The sequence below is a fragment of the Eucyclogobius newberryi genome, unplaced genomic scaffold (assembly GCF_026437365.1).
Source record: "Eucyclogobius newberryi isolate DKJ021-1_F unplaced genomic scaffold, fEucNew1.0.hap1 SCAF_1, whole genome shotgun sequence".
Classification (NCBI taxonomy): Eukaryota; Metazoa; Chordata; class Actinopteri; order Gobiiformes; family Gobiidae; genus Eucyclogobius; species Eucyclogobius newberryi.
Window position 1 is genome coordinate 34750570 of NW_027315723.1, and position 22893 is coordinate 34773462.

The 22893-nt window shown below is 39.4% G+C and overlaps 1 protein-coding gene across 1 annotated transcript in view; it reads left to right on the top strand.

The window, feature by feature from the left end:
* The window catches only part of LOC140359686 (centrosomal protein of 128 kDa-like), a 67899-nt gene that overhangs the window by 30961 nt on the left and 14045 nt on the right, over nt 1-22893 (top strand). The window contains exons 17-19 of the mRNA XM_072444773.1: nt 2060-2224; nt 7616-7675; nt 9384-9576. Coding sequence (XP_072300874.1) covers nt 2060-2224; nt 7616-7675; nt 9384-9576 — 418 coding nt within the window. The remainder of the gene's footprint in view (nt 1-2059; nt 2225-7615; nt 7676-9383; nt 9577-22893) is intronic.

The window sequence follows — 22893 nt, forward strand, 5'->3', positions numbered from 1 at the left end:
CGTCCAGACCATGGTCCGGACGCTGACAGAGAAGTTGAACAAAGCTAGCTTTTGGCAGCCGACGCGGCACGGCAACCAATCAGAGATTATGCTCCAGTGACATACCTACACATTTCATTATCTGGAGACCATATCCCTGAGTGGAGAACCATATTATATTCACTAAACTCAACTCAGAAGTATCTGGTGGACTCGAATAAGCTGCAGAGTCAATCGCACCAGTTTTGTAAAGCAAAGCCACTCTCTCAACCTGGACTCCCATCTCACCATGAGAAAGGCAACACCGGGGAATACAGAAACTCCTCCTCTGCGCATGTGCGCTGGATGCCTCAAACACGCATCTGCTGGTGAGTTTATTTTTCACATGTGCGTCCAAATCTCCAAATGTCCAGGTGTGCGACTGGGGCGTCCGACGGAAGATTATTTGTAACAGTGTACAGATGCTGAGGAAGCACAGTAACCGTTTATTGTGTCCCATAGGATGAATATGTCACATGATATAAACAAGATGGATGCCGGTTATTTGCAGTAATTCGGAAAAGTGCAAAGAGAGGAGGAGCCTCTTCATAGCTTTGTTTTTCACTCAAAAAGGGATGCACTTGTAGCCTCCGATTTTCAGTTTCATTTTCTTTTCCTGATTGGAGAGATGGTACTTGTTTGATGCTCATTTGGTTCCAGTACCTGAATATATGCCAGAAATTGTCTCTCTCTTCTGTCTTTTGCCATTGTATTTAGTTTCACTAAAAATAATACATTTTCCTCATGTTCTTTCAATTTCTCCATGTTGACTGTTTTTCCTTTCACTGTCCAAATTGGATTTGTTTTGTAATGCAGGACCTTGAATTGATATTCAATAATAAGATGCCATTGTTGTTCATTGGGAGCCACTGCTTTTCTCTGCATATTTTTTTTAAAGAGGTCTTTCATCAGCTTAGTTAACTTTTTTCCTTCTTTTGGGTTGTGTTCATTTGCACAGATTGTGTTTTTGAGATTTGTTGAAACATTCATTAATTTTGCCTCTTCAGCTGACATCCAGAAGGGAATCGTTTAGAGCATAACTTTAGTCTATGATCAACTGCAAAGAGGCGGCGAGGATCGTTCTCAAGGTCTTTGTTTGGTGCAACGCAGGAAAACAGGCAAAACAGTACAGCTTATTATGCTGAAAGTCTGTCCTACAGTTTAAATGTGGTTCAAAAAGCTGTTATTTGCATCAGATGTGATCAGCCTTAAGTTTATTTGTACCAGTTTACAGATCATGAAGAAGTATGCAGTAACAGATTGTGTCCTATATGATAAATATGCCACATGATATAAACAAGATGGATGCCTGAGACGTAAACAAGATGGCTACATGAGAACATCTTGGCCAAAGTTCACACAATATGATAATTATCACGACCCTACCATAAATGTTGTCTTATTTCGGCATCTTTACATTTTGAATAAAACTAAATAATCTATGAATAGATTTAGATGGATACATTGTACATACTTTCTTTAAACAAAGAGAACTGCAAATGTATGTCTAGCAATACACTTCTGGAAACTGATGATACATTTGTTATGCAGCACAAAAAAGTGTTTCCCCTGGTTTAAAAATTATGAAAAATTAAAACTTAGCAGGTCATTGCAATTACCAATTTCGATTAAAATGAATAAAAATTAAAATATAACCTTTGGATGGTGAAATGTCCTCAACGTGTTGCCAACAAACAGGAAGCTGAACCCCATGATTAAGGCACTTAGCTCTGTGGCACATTTAACTGCTGCGATCAAACCAACTAAAGATTTCAGCTGGTTAAATCTAAGCTGTAATAGTTTATGAGAAACAACAGTTCAAAAAGTACTTCACTGTTTTGTTTTTTATTGTTTACTAGATTTAAAATTGTATGTAAAGCATGTTAAGTGCATCTAATTCTTTTCAAAATTACACTAAATATGTAAATGATAATCATACTGTAAATCAAACTCTCTTTTTGCTTTTGAATCCATCTTTGAAGAACTGTATTAAAGTCATCTCACGGGGCTGATGAAAGGCTGCCGTCTCTGTCCTTTTCAGGTCAGGTCAAATGAAAGGAGGCGCACATCTGAGTCGGAGATGATCCTGCTCAAGGAGAAGGTGTCAAAGATGGAAGCGGAACAAGAGGCCGTGCTCGAAGCCATGGGAGAAGAGCTGGACCTCGCCTGCCGAAATCTCGCCAAAAATGGAGAGGACAAACTACAGGTATGTTTATTATTCTGGCTTTGGTTGGCTCAGTGGAACAGAAAAAGCTGCTAACAATTCTTAGTAGGCATCTTATGCAAAGAAGCAGGAACTGAATATCATAATGTTTGTGTCACACATATCTGTTGGTTTATGCTAAGCAGTCCTTTGATGCAAAAGAGCAGTTTGTGCATACTTAATTCTGGTTTTCTTATAAATGTAAAATGATCATAATAAGATGTTCATACTAGAATACATATTTTCACTATAAGAACACAGCTTGTGAGCTTTTGTGCAAGATTAGCATTAGTTTGCTGTGGCTTTTCTTCACCCTTCTATCGCATTCTAAGCAAATATTGTATGTAAACAACAAAAATAGCTTTTCCTGGAATATTCAACTATATGGCATTAAACTTGCCTATCTCCATGGAGACTAGCAGTTGATGCCACCTGATCTGAGATGTACGTAAGACAAGATCTCTTGAGAATTGCCACACAATTGTGCACAAATGAGGAAAATTATGTTGTGCGATTTGTTTCTATGGTTTTACATTTGGCTTGTAAAAAAAAAAAAGGATAAACACTGGTGAGTTACACATTTTGAGACACTATAGTTCAAAAAGCAATGCTTCAAAGACAATGAAATAAAAATAAATGAAAATGGAGCTGAATTGCACCATGAATCTATTGTAAACAATCTCAAGATCTTGTCTCGTCTCACCTCTAGCATCCGCTCACAGTTAGATCGCATGTTTTTCAAGGTATGTTTGGTCAATAAAAGCACCTGTAATTGAGGAAATGTAAGATATACATTATTCCACCCAGAGTCATAGCTTCTACATGTAGCACCCCACTCAAAAGTAATATTTCATTCCTAGTTCAAATTATTCTGACCATTGATTGCACAGTGATAAATGGGCATTCAACTTCTCAAATTTCAACTCCAAGATTTAGTTCCGCAATGATACTCTTGCCCTCTCATTCCTACTTTTTAAACTGGTTCCTTCTGCCGCTCAGGGCTAATGAACCTAGCCAGCTCTTATCTGCTGATATGGATTTGCTAATCTCACCCAGCAGTTTTCCACCCAGTTATTTGAGCCAGTGCTGCGCCTCATTTGTAATCTGTCATAGTGAAAAGAAGTCAAACTCGCTTCTGATTGGCTTAATGAGGGGAATCATTAAGAGTTAAGAGCTGTGTTAGTTTGCAGCTACCCCAAGATGACCCCTTTCCTTCCAGTTCTTGTTGCCACAGTCAAAATGGAGGAAAATATCACTTGTGGTTGAGTGATTTTTTTCTTAGTTTGACTTGATTAAATGGAGCTGCACAACAAGAAACTAGTGACTGTTGATCTGTGCCAATATAGCAATAGTATTATGAACTGCAACAATAGAAAGATGGTTCTAATCAGATTCATGACAAAAACCCTTTATGACTTTTTTGTCAACTGATCAATTACATACATTTAATATGATACTATGTGATTGACTGCACTTTTTTGGCTATAATCCTGATTATTTCTATTTGGGTGTAACTTTACTTAAATTAAAAGCTTTTCTTCATCCACATCCTTTTCAAACCTTGCACTGTGTGTAATATGTTCAAAAGGTTTGTGATTTACAGTGGCGTGCGCCTTTTCATTCAGGCAAGCAGAAAGTCAAGTGGTTACTATACTACAATTTAAAATGTGATCTTGATACTAAGGGAAATACTTGACTCTCTCGATTTAAAATGCTCTTTTTACATGAACAATGGCGGGTGCTATGATGAATCATAAAAATGAATGAAATTGGCTTACACGGACTGCGTCAAGTCAGAAAGACACTGCCCGATATGTTTTTCACAAACTGTTGTGTTTTCACTCACAAAATTAGCCACCTCACATCATCGTTGCATCCATTAACCCCAATTATTGAAATAATTTGAACAAGCGACATATTACAGCTTTAGTACTACGGGTAACTACACAAAATTATATTTATGACGAGATGCTCACAAAAACAACGACAACAAACATTGTGACATTGTGATGCCTTCATTTGAAGCCTCAGTTCTGAAAGTTTGTCATCTTTGTTATCTTCTTGTTCTGGGCCAGTTTCTGGCTCAAACATGTACGGCTGAATGTTTACATCTTCAATCTAGTCAACGGTTCTTCATCTGCCAGGATGAACTGTCTAGATGAATAACCTCTCTCCTCCTGAGTGGTTCTGGCTCCATAATCTATCTGCAAATTGAAACATGTCCCCAAGTCCGTCCGTGGGAGTTGGATCTCTCCTTCACTGTGGTCCTCACCATGGTTTCTACTCTCTCCCAAAGGGTTTTAGTTTTTCCTTGCCGAGAAGGGGGATGGAAGGACGGGGGATAGCAGAACATCTGTTTATTCCTTAAGAATTGTTTAATCTGTTTTTCACTGTCGCCATTTGAGGCAACTGCTGTTGTGATTTGGGGCGTTTCAAATATAAATTTAATTGAAATTCAATGGCTGAATTTTTTTATGAAATGTTTGAGTTCTATTTTCCTGAATTCAACTTTAGGCAGAATTGGCGCAGCTGGATAAAAGAACTACAATTGGGCGGGGAGCTTCACAGCAATTTAACTTTATTCAGAACTTTTTATAGACTTGTATACATTATTTTAGGTTCTAAAGCAGCAGCTAGTATTGAGTAATTATCTGTTGAAACTTGCTATCAGCATCTAAGAGAGTCACACATTTACTCTAAGCTTATGAGACATAACCCATGCTATTGCTTGTTAGCCGGGGCAGACACCCGATTACCGCTGCTTGTGGCCTTTTTCACTTCAACTCCGCAGACAGCACTTTCAACTTGCAGCCTACTCCACCTTCCCAACAGTTTCACCTCCTTTTTGTCTGCCAGTGTTGCGGCGGCCTTTGATGATTCTCGGAAGAGTAAAAAGAATCGTAAAGCCATGTTTTATCCACCCCCACAATCACACGCTATGACAGGGACCTCTACACAGCTGCGTGCCGTTTCTCCACTTTAAGCAGCTGTGGCAACATCTCTGGATATTCATTTAGCTTGGAAGTGATCTTGAGTGACATCGTGGGGAAAATGGCTTGACACCTGTGCAGCGCCGGTGTTGTTTACCAAGGCAAAGGACAGAAAAAGACCGCCGAATACTCCAGCTGAGTGCATATCATGTGTAAACATTGTGCCATGAGGAGCACTTGAGAAAAGCAGGCCGTAGCATTAGCCTTTTCATGGTTTCTGTTTGGGAATATGAGGAGGTCTTTGCCTATAGTCAGAGGAGTGGTACTTCTGCTTTGCCTTTTTCTGCCAGACTTCGCTGTTTTCACTGCAGAGACTCCTGGTTTAAGGCAAGTCAGACATCACACTTTCTTTGAGTTCACTGCAATACTATAATCTAGCAGTATGGCAGAGTTTCTCTCCAAATTCAAAGAGCTTTTGGTCTGAACCTTTAGACTTTCCCTCTAGGACAAGGTCTATTGTCAGTTGTGAAGCACCAGCAGACCCGTGTCTAAAACTACAATAGACTTGCAGCTACTTTATATTTTATAGACTGCACTGCAGCAGTTGCCTCCAGTCGGGCTGACTTTTTATTATAAAACCTGCTCGGCCATTTAAGCAATTTGTCATTTAAATTTGGCCGGACCTGAATAACAAGTACTGCTAGAACTCTGCATTTATATAAAATAACTACCATCAGCCATTTTACCTAATTTTATTCTAGCTTTGGGTAACTAATATCACATGGGGGCTAGAAGGGTCTAACATGCACCGTTGCACTTGTTTAGTTAAATACATCCAATCTTGTTTTGTAATTAACAGTTACACTTCATTTGGTTACTTACAACATCGATGTTGGAGATGGCCATAACCCCAATTCAACTTGTTCAAAAGGAAGTAGGAAGAGGCATAAACTTGTCATGCCTTACTCTATTTACAAATCATGTGGTTTTGGGGAACATTGGACAAACAAAGCTCAAAGCAAGTTACCGTATTTTCCAGACTATAAGTCGCACCGGAGTATAAGAACACCAGCCAAAAAAAGTATAATGGAGAAGAAAAAAACATATAAGTCACACTGGAGTATGAATTGCGGTTGCAAGTGTGATAATAACAAATAATATCACATACAAGTCGTTCCGGAGTATAAGTATATAAGTATAAATATAAGTATCAGTCGCACCCCAGCCAAAAACTATGAAAAAAGGTGCGACTTATAGTCCGAAAAATACGGTATAGAAATTGAGTTCGAACATAATTGCTTATAGGGGAAAAACGTATAAGACTAAAACTAATATTAATACTATATATAAATACTGTGCACGTCAAAAGACATTCGAGCCATACGGAAGAAACAATTTTCTTGAACTGGGGGCGTTGTTGGGTGAGAATCCTGTGGAAACTCTTGTACGTTCCTTTTGAGTTTGGATGAAGTAAGAGTATTGTAACTTTGCATAGACAACTCTGGTACTGTATTAAAGTAAAGCCCTGTTTTGGACTTGTACCTTTACAAACATGTGCCCGTTTATGTGTCATCAGTCATTAGGAGCCGTGTGGCTGAGGCTGACACGACTCGTACTCCCATAGCTCATTTTGACAACGCACAAACACGAGGAGCCCTGCGGAGGCGTCAAACTGTCACACTGGGCTGGGCCAAACTTTGATATTTAAGATGTGTAGATATGATTTTCAGCAAGATATACATTTAGTCATATTGTAGATACTGAAAGTTGGTTCAATGTTGTGATAATAGTAGATCTACTGTTTTGCTTCTGTTTTGATGTCTTTTTCAAATCATCCCACAGCATCTATCAACCCAACATAGCATAACTAAAGGATATTTACATACATTTAAATACTTGAAGATGTATTTTATGCTAAAAAAAACATGCATCAACGGAATCTGGTGCAACATATATGGCCATTGCACTGTGATATTAGTTTAGCCGCGCTGCTGTTCTGCTTCTGTTTCCCTGCCGTTCTTGAAAGTACTTTTTTTTTTTGGATTTGAAGAAAAAATACTTCAATCTGTATAGTGTGTATTTTTCTTAGTTTTAACACATTAAGCTGTATAGGGTTGTTGTTTGTCAGTGAGTTGATATTTGTGTGCATTTTAGCATGACCAACAACATGTCATCTACTCTTTTGATTACAAATAGTTAATTAAACAACGTCTTATTCTTCGCCGCCAAGATTTACGTCATCAGCTCTTACATTTTATACATTGTCTTCGTTGTCCAAATAATGATGGTCCATAACAGAATTTTTAGTTGTTACCAAATGCATTCCACAAATAAGTTCCTGATTTGAGATTGCTCAATGTTAATCTTATTATTTTCACATGTGGACGCCTCTGTTTGCCATGCTCTGTGAAAAGTGCTTCTTAGAAATGCTGCCAACGTGACTCACTTCCTGCTCTTTTACCAGGCAATCTTGCAGAAGCCTGGATTAGTGCGAGACCCCCACCGCTGGTTATCTGAGACAAAGGTAAGGATTGAATGCAGCGAACGCAGCTTTTCCTCCGCTCCTTTACATAATGGAGAGAACATGGGATTAGCACGTGGCATGATGAGCAGAACACGGTGCTTATGCTGCACTATTCAATTATAGCTCTTGCATAACCAGGAACTTTGAGGGTTTTTTTTCCCCTGCAAGAGGCTTCTTTACATTACTTTACTCGTGTACAGTAGACGAATAGTTATGTTAATTGGAAAACAAGTGGAAAAGGAAAAGTGAGAGCATCTGTCACAGTGTTGAAGTTGTATCGAGGCTTTTTCTATTGAACATACTTTGTCAACTTTGGTAATTGTGTTGTCCAAAAATGAATGGAAATGGAGAAAATAAATAGTACTACTTTTAAAAAAGGACAAAAATAATGTGTTTTGTTAATAGAGACACAATTTCACCATATACATATTCATGTATTATTCTTCTAGGTATTAAATGCATATTATTAATCACTAGAGATTGAAAAACATTTTGTGATGATGATAATACTACTAGATTTAACATCTGTAACCAGTTATATAAAATTGACTGCATAATCATTATGTTGGCAAGTTATTATATGGAAATTTTAGGCCAATATCGATGTTATGGGGAAACACTTGGGCCAGTAACGGATATTAGACCGATTTTCTCTACATTACCTGGTTATTTTAAACATTTGTATTTTTTTTTTTTTTTGGGGATAATATTTTTTCAAATAAATATAGTTATAAACTAATTCATTTTTATTGCAAAATAAGCATCACATTTATTTTAAGATGTTGAGTTAGAACACACGATACCTTTCTTTGGAGGAAAAAAAGGAAAAAGTTTGATATTGCATATGTAGCACTATGTTTAGATATATGCAGGCTATAGGCTATAATATGATTATTCATTATTAAAGTAAGATTAGTCCATTCTCTGAATTTCCCGTTTTATTTAGAGTAGATTATTTCTCAGACTAAAGTGTCTCTCTGAACCTCTCGCATGTCATCGTGTTTCTCTGCCTCCTGTAACAGTAGCACACTCTCCTCCTCAGTCAGACACACACACACACACACACACACAGAGAGAACTCTCGTGTCGCCTTCTTTAAACCTCTCACACTAAACGTGACAAAAACATCACGTTTATCACAGTTCTCAAGTGACTTGACTTAACAATAACCTTTGTCTGAAACGTTTCTAGAGCTTTTCAAAGTCTGTAACTTTATAATTTCTAGGTCTTTTGACTCAGAATAAAGACCGGATTAAAGTTTACAGTCTGTTCTGAATATACAGCAGATGTTGTTTTCTTCCCGTTTCAGAAGCAACAGCAGAGTTGACTCTCTCATTACCAAAGCATAACATAATTGACTGATATCCGTGATTTTGGATTGAAACAGCTATTACTCAATGGTGTGAATATCGGCCGATACCAATACTATGCCGATGTATCGATGCACCTGTATTAAAAAGGTTTTAAATTGTTGTTATTCTGTTGAAATCCTAACTCGTTCTGTTCCCTTAATCAATTTAGATCCTTATTTTAATTTGCGGCGAACCTTTGCAAATCCTTCATCGTTAGTTTGAGGCAAGGTTAAACACATTTAACCCCTGTGCCTTGAACTAATGGAAAAAAAAAAAACTCCTTAATAATTCAGCCTTAGTTTCTAAAGAGTCCAACGCAGCCATTTTTGATCATTTCATTCTCTTTCCTCCCACAGCCCAAGGTCCGCTGGCTATGTGAGGAGGTGAATGAGCGTAACAAAAGAGAGGAGAGCCTGAGGAGGCAGCATCAGCACACCAAGGATCAGCTGAAGGCCCTGAGGCACCGCCGCGACTTGGAACAGGCGGATTTCCTGCAGCGCTTAGACCAACAAGAGAAACTACTGCAGTCACTCAGCAGCGAGAAGCAAGGTAAGTCTCTATAAATAACTCATACCCCAAACAAACCAGTCCTTGGGCTTATATTTTAGTGAAGCTGAAAAGTAACAAATGGTAACTTTTCACAATATGCAATGTACTATTAGGGCTCCAATGATTTGTTGTCAGCGATTATTTCTTGGATTTGTCGACTCGATTGTTTCTATTGTACATTGACATTTTTTAAAAGAAATTTTTAACCAAATACAGGTTGAAATATGGTGACTGAAGGCTTCTAAATAGAGAGTATTTACAAATAAAGAGTTTTATTGATAAAAATCCAATTTTGTATCTCTTTTTGACATTTTGATTTAATAATGCAGCTGTCACTGTTATAAAAACAGTTTTGTATGTGTTTTAGTCTGTATAGTCCAAATAATATGACAATGAGCAATGAATGACTACGATTATTTTTTATAGTCGACTGATAGATGCAGTCCATATACTATAATATAATCTTGAATAATTTAAGAATACCTTAATAACTTGAATAATTTAAGAATACCTTTACATGGTGGGCGCACTCAGAAGTAGCACTAGAAGCTCAATAAGTGAGGCTTAAGACACGGCTCTGTATGACTGAGGTCATTGTTGAGTGTCTAGAAGAGCACTAAAGAAGACTTGTAATCATGGTAACACTTTATGATGATTACACTTTTAACAGCCTTGATAAAGTGTGAACAAATAAATAGTTTATTCAGAATAATCCAGGCTTAGTAACTAGAGTGGTCCCTCGTTTATCGCGGGAGTTACGTTCTAAAATAAAACCTGCACTAAGTGAAATCTGAGGTTGAGAAAACCCCCACTACACACTGTATACACTTTTCTCAGACAGGCATTAACATTTCCTTACATTTCTCTCTTGTTTAAACACCCTCAAAGTTCAAACCTTCCTCGACGATCACTTTGAATTTGTTGTTCACGTATGCCTCCGCTCCAGCTGTACACACAGACTTGTCGATGGCCTGAGCTCCGCGTCTTCCTGCTCCTCGCTGTCATGGACGTCATCGCTGGCAGCAACAGTTTCATAAATATTTTTAGCTTTTGTGCGGATGATGTTGATATCCAGCATAATGTTCTTTTTTCTGGAGTCACTTATCCATTCTTTAGCTACAGAGACACGTTACAGAAGAAATTGATTGACAATAGTCTACAGTCCCTTAGCCAATCAGGACGCAGAAAACGATGCGCTGTTTAAAAAAGAAAAAAGCACAAAAAAAATCGGCAGAACAGCGAGGTCGCGAAAGGTGAAGCGTGTTATAGCGAGGGACCACTGTACTTAATTAATACCCTAACTCTTAACCCTAATCTGTTAAGTAGTATCCAAGTCTGAATCATTCTTAAAGGCGCAATGGACGATTTTTCCGCGATTTGAGAAGGCAGGTGGAAGTGTACATGCGCACTCCCCGTGCAGACTGATACAACACACACGTGCGTTTGTTTATTAGCGCGACGGATCGCATCTCTCGTCTGCCGTAGATTTCCGTCTTCTTCTGAGTCAGCTCGAACTGTCTTTCTCGTCTTCATTTCGTCCCGTACACTGAGGGAACTATATTATGATAGATCAATGCGCTTAGACACGCAGAAACGTGCTGCTCTCGGGGGACGAGCCACACGAGGCTGCAGGTGAGCGGTAGGTGTGTTTTATGATTGATACGTGGCAGGACTAATAGGCCACGCCACGAGGAAATAAGACTCAGATTTGGGCCAAAAAAATTGTTTAAACCTTTAATAACTATTTGCTGTTTATGAATTAAGTCTTTGTTCATGCTTTTGCTGGGCTGTGTCGTTGCATATTTTAAGTTAATAACCAGGCTGTTACAAAGGCTTTTTGATTGTCTAAACCAGGGTCTCCAATTATTTTTTATCAGGGGGCCAGATTTTTCTGAGGACTCCGATTTTGCGGAGACTAAACAAACCATATCTACCAGAAGATCATGGATAAACTATAAAGCAGTACTAAAGCGGGACTAAAGCAGGACTAGAGCAGGTCTAGAGCAGGTCTAGAGCAGGTCTAGAGCAGGACTAGAGCAGGACTAGAGCAGGACTAGAGCAGGACTAGAGCAGGACTAGAGCAGGACTAGAGCAGGTCTAGAGCAGGTCTAGAGCAGGTCTAGAGCAGGACTAGAGCAGGACTAGAGCAGGACTAGAGCAGGACTAGAGCAGGACTAAACTGAGCATTGAAATATATGCAAACGAAATGGACAATGTGAAAAAGTTCCTGATAGCACTAAACAGATCCATAGTCACGTTCTCTGTTTTCTTACAATCTGATACATATTCACAGAGAAATGAGTTTATGAATGTACAGTATATGTGCCTAAAACAAAAGTGCACATGTCCCGGGACGAGACAGCGGTCCACCTTTCATAACCCAACACATGGGACAACCCACACTTCACGCCCAGTGGTCTGACTTACTGTGCACTCTCCAGGCCTTTCAGTCCAACGACCAAGCCCGGAAAACACGTTGTCCTCCAGTGCCACGGCGTGTAAAGTTCCGCAGCAGACTTCCAAACACTCGGAGTACACGGTCCTTAAGCTGGTGTTACATTTACACCAAATCATCAATGAAGCTGTTATTTACTGTTATCACACATTTGTGTTTCAACAGAGCAGTGTTTCAGATGAACCGGGGCTCTATGGCCCATCGTGACACTGCGGTAGAGCTGCAATAAAAATAAATAAATATATATTTATTTAAGGGAAACTTGACCGCGGGCCAGACTAAATTGCTTTGGGGTCAGGACTTGGCCCGCAGGCCGCCTTTTGGAGACCCCTTTTTAAACTAACTGATTTAACATACATTTTCTAAAATTTTTCACAGAACCAGGATTTTTTTTTTTCTTTGAACGAAGCATCCTTTTTACACTTGAGCACTTTTCCAGACTATATATATTTGGACCCGTGCGGCATGGTAAAAAAAACAAATTCGATCAGTTTTCCCCCCCCCCCCCTGTCCATTTGTATCATTTGAATGACGTGACAAAAAGAAGGTACATTATTTCCTGTCAGCTGGAGTGAGTTTTAAACAACGGTGGCTGGTGGCTGTTTACAATTACTAATGTTTGAAAAGGCGTTGTGTGCTTTGTTGTGTGATGTGCACCAAGTTCTGGGAATATTGACTTGATCTTCTTCTAATGAGCTGTAACTGCCAGAGGAAGAACAGCTTGTTGTTGTTCTGCAGCTGAACAATACAGAGAAACCGGTCTAAATTGGTTTCCATTCTTAGAGAGAACAAGAGAAGGGTGGACCCCCGCGAAACTGACGGGGATAATCGGTGCAGATCCATTCAAGTAAGAAAATTTGAGTTATTGCCTTTGATTACCAGCAGTGTGCATGTCTTTCTTGAATGGGGAAGCTGTAATTTTCAGGTTCTCTAAATAGGTGCACCACGTGAATAATTAATTTTTGAACAACATGTATACAGGACAAAGCAGTTTGATTGAGCAGATGATTCAGCGTACAGAAAAACAGAGGTTGTGAATTTCCCTATTGTGGGACGAGTAAAAGTTTTCTTATCTTAGATTTATGTTGTTGCTTTACTTGCGGTTTTAACACAATGCTATCTGTTGGAAAGTGTCTTTTTGACTTTGCCTACCTTATGTGCATCCATCTCTTCATAAGTCATGAGTTGAGCATGTCTCATACAGATTTCTAGCCAGGGAATGAACTTTGAAGTGAAAACATTCCTGTATTAATGATATTCTAGATTCTCAATCAGAATATGTCCCTGAAAGTAAGCTTCTATTTCTATTTTCTATCTCATTTATCGTGCCTATAACTTCAGTTTTTGCCAATTATTTTCTGTACCGTTATTTTTTTTTTATTTTCAGTTCATCTTAAGGCAAGGCAAGTTTATTTGTAGAGCACATTTCATACACAAGGCAATTCAAAGTGCTTCACAGCAGGAAAAATGCATTCAAATCACAAAGAAATTACAGAAATACAATAAAATTAACTAAATTAAAAATTATCAATCCAACTGATTTTCTAAACTAATAAAATCACAAACAAAAGAGAAGAGTGCAAAGAAAAAATCCTTTTAGTCATATGCGCAGCTAAACAAAACAGTTTTTAGCTTAGATTTGAACATTGTCAGAGTAGAAGCCTGTCTCACATCTTCAGGAAGACTGTTCCAGATTTTAGCTGCATAAAACTGAAACGCAGATTCCCCATGTTTTGTCCTGACTCTGGGCACCAGCAGGAGGCCGGTCCCTGAGGTCCTCAGAGTCCGAGATGGTTCATATGGCACTAACATATCCAAGATGTACTTTGGTGCTAGGCCATGGAGAGACTTGTACACAAGCAGAGCTGCTTTAAAGTCTATTCTCTGAGCCACAGGGAGCCAGTGCAGAGACCTGAGAACAGGACTAATGTGATCATACTTCCTGGTTCTAGTCAGGACCCGAGCAGCAGCGTTCTGGATGTACTGCAGCTGTTTTACAGCTCGTTTGGAGAGACCAGTGAGCAGGCCGTTACAGTAGTCTAATCTACTGGAGACAAACGCGTGGATAAGTCTCTCTAAATCTGGTTTTGACACTATATTTTTGATTTTGGCAATGTTTTTTAGATGGTAAAAAGCTGCTGATGTTATTGATTTGACGTGGCTATTAAAGTTCAAGTCTGAGTCCATTATTACCCCCAGATTTCTAATTTGGTTTGTAGGTTTTAGAGCGATACTCTGGAGGTGACCGCTAACACTTTCTCTTTGTTTCTGTGGGCCAAAAACGATTATTTCAGTCTTGTCTGAGTTCAGCTGGAGAAAGTTGTTTTGCATCCACAAACTGATCTGTTGGATGCAGTGACAGAGTGAATCTACTGGTCCATAGTCACCTGCCGATAGTGAAACATAGATCTGAGTGTCGTCTGCATAATTGTGATAGGACACATTTTCACTGCGTATCAACTGACCCAACGGCAGCATGTAGAGGTTGAACAGAAGGGGACCCAGGACTGACCCTTGGGGCACTCCACAGGTCAGGGTCATGTGGTCTGAGACACAGCTACCAATTTCAACAAAGTACTTCCTGTCTTCCAGATAGGACCTTAACCAGTTTAGGGCAGTGCCAGTGATGCCCACCCAGTCCTCTAGTCTCTGTAAGAGGATCCCATGATTGACAGTGTCAAAAGCAGCACTCAGATCTAACAGAATTAAGACTGAGGCTTTGCCCGTGTCAGTGTTCAGGCGGATGTCATTTGTCACCTTGACAAGAGCAGTCTCAGTGCTGTGATGAGGTCTAAAACCTGACTGAAAAACATCAAATGAGTTGTTTATTAAGAGGAAATCTGTGAGCTGTTGGTAAACAACCTTTTCAAGGACTTTGCCCCAAAATGGCAGATTAGAGATGGGCCGGTAATGACTCAGTACTGCGGCATCAAGACTGCTCTTCTTTAGGAGAGGCTTTATGACCGCAGTTTTCAAAGACATTGGGAATGTTCCAGATTGAAGCGACATGTTAACTATGTGAGTGAGTGGTGCTAACAAACTGTTCAGCACAGACTTTAGAAATTTGGTGGGTAACACATCAAGGCAGCATGTAGATGAACTCAGACTGGTGATGATCTCATGGACAGTTTTGTCAGTTACTGGTGCAAAGTGAGTCAGCTCTAAGTGTCTTGGTGGTTTTAGGGTAATTTTTTGCATTGTGGGATTTATAGCATTTTTAATGCCCTGAACTTTGTCATTAAAGAATAATGCAAACTCATTACACTTGGATGTGGAAATGAGTTCTAACGGCAGCTGAGCTGGAGGGTTTGTTAATCTGTTTACTGTGGCAAACAGGACACGCGAGTTGTTACTGCAGCTTCCAATTATTTCAGAAAAATATCTTTCCCTAGTTCTACATAAGATTAGGTTGTACATATTCAGCTTTTCTTTGTAAATCTCTTTTTGAACCTGGAGCTTTGACTTGCGCCATTTCCGTTCGGCCCTGCGGCACTCCCTTTTCTGTGCCCTGACCGAATCATCATTTCTCCACGGCGCCTTCTGCTTATTTTTAACCATTTTAGCCTTTATAGGGGCGATGGTGTCCAGAACATTCAAAACACTAGATGTAACAGAGTTCAACAAATCATTTACATTAGAACATGAGACATTTTCGAAGTTTATCATTTCCATAAACAGTGCACCTGTGCCATCACTTATGTGTCTCCTCTGAACAACTGCAGTACCAACCGGAGGTTTGGGAGAAACAGACAGGTCAAAGAAGACACAGAAATGATCAGACAGAGCAACATCGATCACATTAACATTTGAAATATTTACCCCCTTTGTAATTATGAGATCTAGAGTGTGTCCTTTGCTGTGGGTGGGGCCTCTCACATGCTGAGTAAGACTGAAGGTTTCAAGGACAGCATCAAGCTCTTTAGCGTTTCTGTCACAAATATTATCAACATGCACATTGAAATCACCTGTAATGACCAAACCATCAAAGTCTGTGCATATGACTGAAAGCATCTCAGTAAAATCATCAATAAAACTTTGGCAGTGCTGGGGAGGCTTGTATAAAACAATGAAGAGAATGGATGGAGACCGTTTTAGCTCCATTTTAAAGGATACATACTCAAATGATGAAAACACCCCAAAAGACAACCTGCGGGTAATTATTTCATCTCTAAAGACAGCACAGACTCCACCCCCTTTTTTGTTTTCTCGTGTTTCAGATTCAAACTTAAAGTTGGGTGGAGCAGATTCTATCAGAACTACATTTCCTGTGTTTTTGTCAAGCCATGTTTCAGTTAAAAACATAAAATCAAGATTATAAGAAGAAATAAAATTATTAATTAAGAGAGATTTGTTACATAAGGATCTGACATTTAGCACAGCAAGTTTCAGACTAGTTTCAGTGAGACTGGGCTTTATCTTTTCACAGGGAATATGAATCACATTTCTCAGATTGGGCCTGACTCGCATTTTGTTTTTCCATCTCTGTGATGATGTGACTACAGAAATAGCACTAGGGGGGGCTCTTTTTACATAGGGCCCCGGGTTGGTTTGATTTTTAATGTGACAATAAGTCCCGGCAACGCTGAGACCCAGTGCATCCTAGCTATGGGAGATACCAGGTGAGAGACGAGGGGGGATGGGTGGTGGGGCTTTTGTTGGTGTAGTCGGCTTGTGCAGGGAAGAGTTGATAAGTATTGACATAGCCCTTGCTATATTGGGCGTGAGTGGAGCCATCTTAATGCCTGATTTGATCAGACTTTCAAAATGGCTGGGAAGGCCCATGGGTGAGAGTGGAGATGAGAAGGAGAATGAAGAATCTTTAGTGGGAGTAGATGTTGCAGGGGGAACCCAGGGCTGGTGTGAAGGCAGGGGCGATGACAGGGATGTTGTTGGGCTTGTCACAGATGGGTCCAAGGCCTTTGAAGATTGTTCCTTTGCTGGAGGCGGTGGAGGTGAATGTGGAGCAGCTGGAGCTGAATCCTTTGCTGGTGGTGGTGGAGCAGCTGCTGATGAATCCTTTGGTGGAGGCTGAGGTTGTGGTGCTTTTGATGTTGAAACATTGGCTCGGTCTCTGGCTGATGGAGCAGGAATTCTTCTCTCATTCCTCTCTTCTCTAACTATCTGCTCAGGACCCTGTCCAGGCCCAGTCCAATGCCTCAGAGCGTGGAGCAGGTTCTCTGTCAGCACCCTCACTCCACCTCTGCATAGGTGGGGGCCATTTCTCTTAAACAGGTCCTCTCGTTTCCAGAATAGATAGAAGTTCTCAATGTAGTGTAGTCCTCTCGGGGGACACTCTTTGGACAGCCATGTGTTCAGCTGAAGAAGCCGGCTAAACTTGTTTATCCTCCTGTCGATGTTTGGAAGAGGTCCACTTATGAATGTTTTGATTTCCATTTTATCAAGCACGTCGAATAACTTCAAGAAGTCTTTTTTCAAAACTTCAGTCTGTTCCCGCCGCATGTCCACTGCACCCACGTGCACAATCAGCTGTTTAGCTCCTCCATGCTTAGCCATAATATTTGGAAGGAGTGACGTTATCTCAGAAACAGTGGCGCTTGGAAAAGAATGTGTGTTTATCTTTTCATGCGTCACGTGACTTATCGCGCCGTCCCCAACTAAAACAATGACCTTGGCTCCTGGCACAGATCCTTCTCGCTGTATTTTAGCCACGTCATCTTTCCTTTTTTCATTTAATTCCATCTCTGAAAGTGGTAAAAATCTGTTGGTGAGCTGTATTTTAGGTGACTTCACCTTATCTTTGTATCGTTTAGGCTTTGCTCCAAGTTTGTTCCAAGAAACAGCCTGGTCTTTCTGGTTTTTAGACAGTTTTGGAAACGACACAGAGTCACTGCGGTTTAGGTTGAAAGTAGCAGTTTTTCTTGTAAAAAGTGTGCTCTTCTTACCGTCGGTTGACACAGGAATGGTATCGTGAAGAACTTTTTCAGATTCCAAAACAAATATCCGTGTTTTCAGCTCATTAATTTCTTGTTGATATTTCCGACAGCGTTCACAGTTCTCCCTTCTTCTCCCGGACATGTCGCTGGCGTCAGATATGTCGTTAAAACTGGAAAAATGTTCTTAAAATCCTTGGTTTACTTGAAAAAGTCTAAAGCAAAAATGTTTGGAAGACAAAAACTGATTAAAAAGCAAAATAAATAAGGAAAGCAGCGATAGCAAGCGGAGCGAGCGAAAAAGCGTGTGCACTCTTCAATCAACGGACAAAATCTTAACCAGTTCCATAGCTATTTCTAGCCCATCAGTACATTACAGAACCTCGCTGCTCTTGGAAGAAGAGACTCGATTATAATGTATTCATATGTCCCAGCTTTCCCGGCCCACCCTTTCAACCTATAATTTCCTACCCAAGAAGCCTATAATTTTGTCTTTTTTCTTTTATTTGCGTTTAACATGTCTGTGTTACAACATTGCAAACAAATAGAGTTGCACAGTCAATCAGTCAGTTGCACAGTCAGTTGCACAGTCAGTTGCACAGTCAGTTGCACAGTCAGTTGCACAGTCAGTTGCACAGTCAGTCAGTCAGTCAGTCAGTCAGTCAGTCTGTCTGTCTGTCTGTCTGTCTGTCTGTCTGTCTGTCTGTCTGTCTGTCTGTCTGTCTGTCTGTCTGTCTGTCTGTCTGTCTGTCTGTCTGTCTGTCTGTCTGTCTGTCTGTCTGTCTTGTCTGTCTTGTCTGTCTTGTCTGTCTTGTCTGTCTTGTCTGTCTTGTCTGTCTTGTCTGTCCTGTCTGTCCTGTCTGTCCTGTCTGTCCTGTCTGTCCTGTCTGTCCTGTCTGTCCTGTCTGTCCTGTCTGTCCTGTCTGTCCTGTCTGTCTGTCCTGTCTGTCTGTCTGTCTGTCTGTCTGTCTGAAAATGAAAGCTTAAATAGCATAAATAAAAGCATTAAAATGAATGAGTTGTAGTTAAAAAAGGCTTCACTCAAAAGCATGGCTAAACCGCTTTAGCCTATAGATTTACACACTGCCAGTGCGAGGGCCGGTCTCACCACCTCAGGGAGACGGTTCCAGATTTTAACTCTATGAAACTGAAATGCAGATTTCCCACATTTTGTTCTGGCTCTGGGCACCAATAGGAAAATCTTAATAGCGCAATATTGGCTGAAGCAATAATAAATATTGCAACTAAGTAAATGTATCACAATAACATCAAGGTCCTTCATTTGACAGAAATGTATATGTTTAAAATAAAAACATTAAAACAAATATTTTATTCCTGAGATTCTGCATGAAAATAAAAACTCATTGTACCAAAGAGTATTAAATATAACAATGATATCCCAGCACATATATAAATGGCATATTGCAAACACTTCCAACATTCCGATAGCTTCAGATCGCTTTACTAATTAAAATTAAAACAACACATGGGGAACAACCAAACATACAAAAACATGTAACACATAATGAAGCAATTCTGAAGAAAGAGAAGCTTTGAGGTTAGTAAATAACATCCAGTAAAAAGGACATTACATCTAAATAATAATTTAGAGTTTAAATATTAAAGGCGATTTTGGATACTTATTTGTTTTTTAATAAGGGACAACATGGCGACGCCCTGAGGGCTGTAAAGAAAACTCACAGAATATGTTTCTGTGAGCTAAGAATCACATTGGCTTTTTGAAAGATCTGTGCCCTACAGAAAGAAGTCTCTCTGCTGCACTCCTGGGATTTTTGAACTTATTTTCACAATGGAATTGTTTTTGTATTTGACAGAAAGGTTTTTAAACCATCAAATAAAGCAAAAACACAGGAGGCCCTCAATACAGGACTGATTAAAAATGACACTAAAAGGTGCAGTGTTTGACACGACGTGTGTTCGCATCAAATTTAAGTTGGTTGTCAAAACCATGCCCAACTATTTGTAAGAAACAATTTAAATTCTTCCTTGCAGATAATAATCTCTGCTGCAGTGCTGTTTCCTCTAAAGTCAAAAATGAGCTCCTTGGTTTTTCGCAGCATTTAAATCCAAGAAGTTACTGCTTCTCACCATATCGATTAGCCCTAATGAGAATGAAGGCTTTCGGGCTAGTTTTCATAAAGCATCACGCTTAGATGTGTCAGTAAATTGTGTACCTAAGCTTACGTCACCATATACGGCTCAATACCGTCCTTACGTCATAAATTAATTCACAGTAAATACATTTCACAGCAGTTCTTCCAGTTTCAGTGATGAGATACCAACCCAGTCGTACTGTATTATGCACAAGAGCGAGAGAGTTTCCTCTGCCGTTACACGCTCTCTATCAGCGTTCCCAATCAGCCTTTGACAGCACTCCTCCTGTCAATCTCCTCCGTGCGCTTCGATACAAGCTCCAGTCTCCAGTAATTAGAACTACACCTAATCTATGCTCCACAAGACCAAGCAGATCGGCTTATTTCAACCGCGGGAATTAAGATTTTATCAACTTTTACTTTGAATATGGCTGCTGCTCTTTGTGAAATGATTATTGAGCGGCACTGGGTTTACAAACCCTCGTTGTGCTTGAATGGGTTCTGTATAATGAACCATACCTCACTAAAAGCACTAATGGCACGGTGCATTCACTACAGCGGATTTGAAATTCTAATTATGTCCTCATTTACCTGTCCATCATGCGCTGTTTTTCCGTGTCAAGAATTATTGTAAGAAGTTGATGTTTCATGAAAGTCTCCAGTCCCAACGCTTACAATGCTATTGAGTTTATTTATGCTCAGCAGGCTTTTTGGTGTGGCGTTTTTACTCTGCTGCTTAAAACTGTTGACATGAAGTTTAAATATTATAGCTACGTGGGAAGATGGTGGATTCCGTCCTCATGGATTTTCTGTATAAGTCCTGCCAACCCTTTAGTTTTAAACCTTTACTAACCTGTTCTGAAAAGGTTCTGATTCCTGTTCAGCAATTCATATTTATTTAAGCCTTAAGCTTTACACTTCTGACAAAGGAGAAAGTTTCCCTCGAAACATGTCATGGTAAATTACATCATATCTTAGCTACTGTCTGATATACAGGAAACTAAAAACAAAACCCTTCCATCAAATTTTGATGCTCCTGGACACGTAGCTATTCTTGATTTTTAAATCGTCCGCCCACATCCCTGTACTTAGCTGAGCAGTTTTAAACGGGAGGTCAAACTATTAAGGGATTTTAGATCAATATTGCGATTTACAGTGAACAAAGTGATACAGGCTGCGACTAATGTTTATTTTCTAATCAATTGATCTAACATTATTATTCTTTTGATTAATTGATTAGTTGTTTGAATTGCGATCAGGTCCGAGAATATAAGATGTTAAAGTGATGCTGCCCTCATGATGTTTTAAAGACAAAATAAGTTTTCCTTCAGAATCCCACATTTTACATGAATCTTGTGTCATTTTCATTACATTTCTGCTCTGTCAGAGTTATAAAACCTCTTCTTTCAGCACATGGCATTTTTTGATGTCTGTGTATAGACCAGACAACCATTATTTGATTGCTGAATTAGTGGACAATTATTTCAATAGTCAATAGTTGATCAGCTTCTTTCAGCCCTACTTATGTTATTGTTCAATACAATTTCCCATAATTGTTTAGCCCCTGTGGAAAATGAAAGGCCATATTTGTGACGGCTAAACTTTATTCTGAGTACTTTGTGGTCCTGTGGGCAATCATTGGACTATGTGGAAGAACTGATGCGACACCACGGAGGAACACTCAACGTGTTGGGAAGAGCTCTTGTTGAGGTACTCCTGTTCATGTCACTACAAAAAAGATAAAATGCTGATTAAAAAATATTATCCATGAGTGTTTTGCAGAATGTTAAGCATTTTTGAGAAATGTAGTTTTGGTTTGGCAAGGTTTGTATCGATTCAGCCCTTTTTCTTGTTCTTTTTTCTGAGTGGTTAAAGCTGAAAAGACTGAGAAGAGATCAATTCAAAGATCCATTTACCTGCCACTCGAGAACTGTCCAGTTAGAATGGTAAATGATCACCTTTTTATTCAGCGCTTGGATCAAAGCCTGCGAGTTAGTTTGTTCTGGAACCTCAGCGTTCAAACTCGATTTTGATACTGAGGAAAACGCTTGATATTCAATACAAATGTCAATACCATGTTGAAGAGAAACACACGCTGCATTGATGTTCTGGCCTCTACTGTGAACTCCTGTCTCCTTTTCAATATTAAAATCCTTATTATATACAGTATGATATTTTTAACACAAAATATCACTACATTTTACATTGTGTTCCTTCTTTTTTGTATTAGTTTTATTGTCTTGCCAAAGGGGACATTAAGCTCATAACTGTGATGTTCTGCACAATATTATAGATAAATAATAGTACACACTGGTCAGAGCTGGGGTCGAATCATCAACTTTTTAATTTGTGAGCAAAGTTTGGGTCAGTGACATTGACATTTTTGCGTCCAGAAGCCACAACGTGTGTAATTATGAACATAGAAAGTTTGAAATGTATTTGTTTTGTCAATTTGGTGGTTCCAATATACGTTCAATCAGAAAAATCTACAAAGATAGCCTGCATTTTACATTCTCCCCCTTTTTTTTTGCATTTGAAAATAATAATTGTCGTGCTGCCCATACTAGAGGTCAAATGGTTCAGATAGCAGCACATATGCCAGGCTCCCTGTGCAGCTCCCAGTTTACTGCATGTCCACCCTTCTCTCTCATCCTCATTTCAGACTCATCTGTCCTGTCTATAATAAAGCCTACGGGCTGAAAAAAAATCCCTGAAATTAAAAATAATAATCAGTTTTCTTGACAAACACTTCAAATACTATAAAACACCAAGCCTTAAACCATTACCCAACAATCAGTTGTGTAAACAATGTGGCATTTCCATAATATGGCTGCGCAGCAAAATAAAATCAGTCATT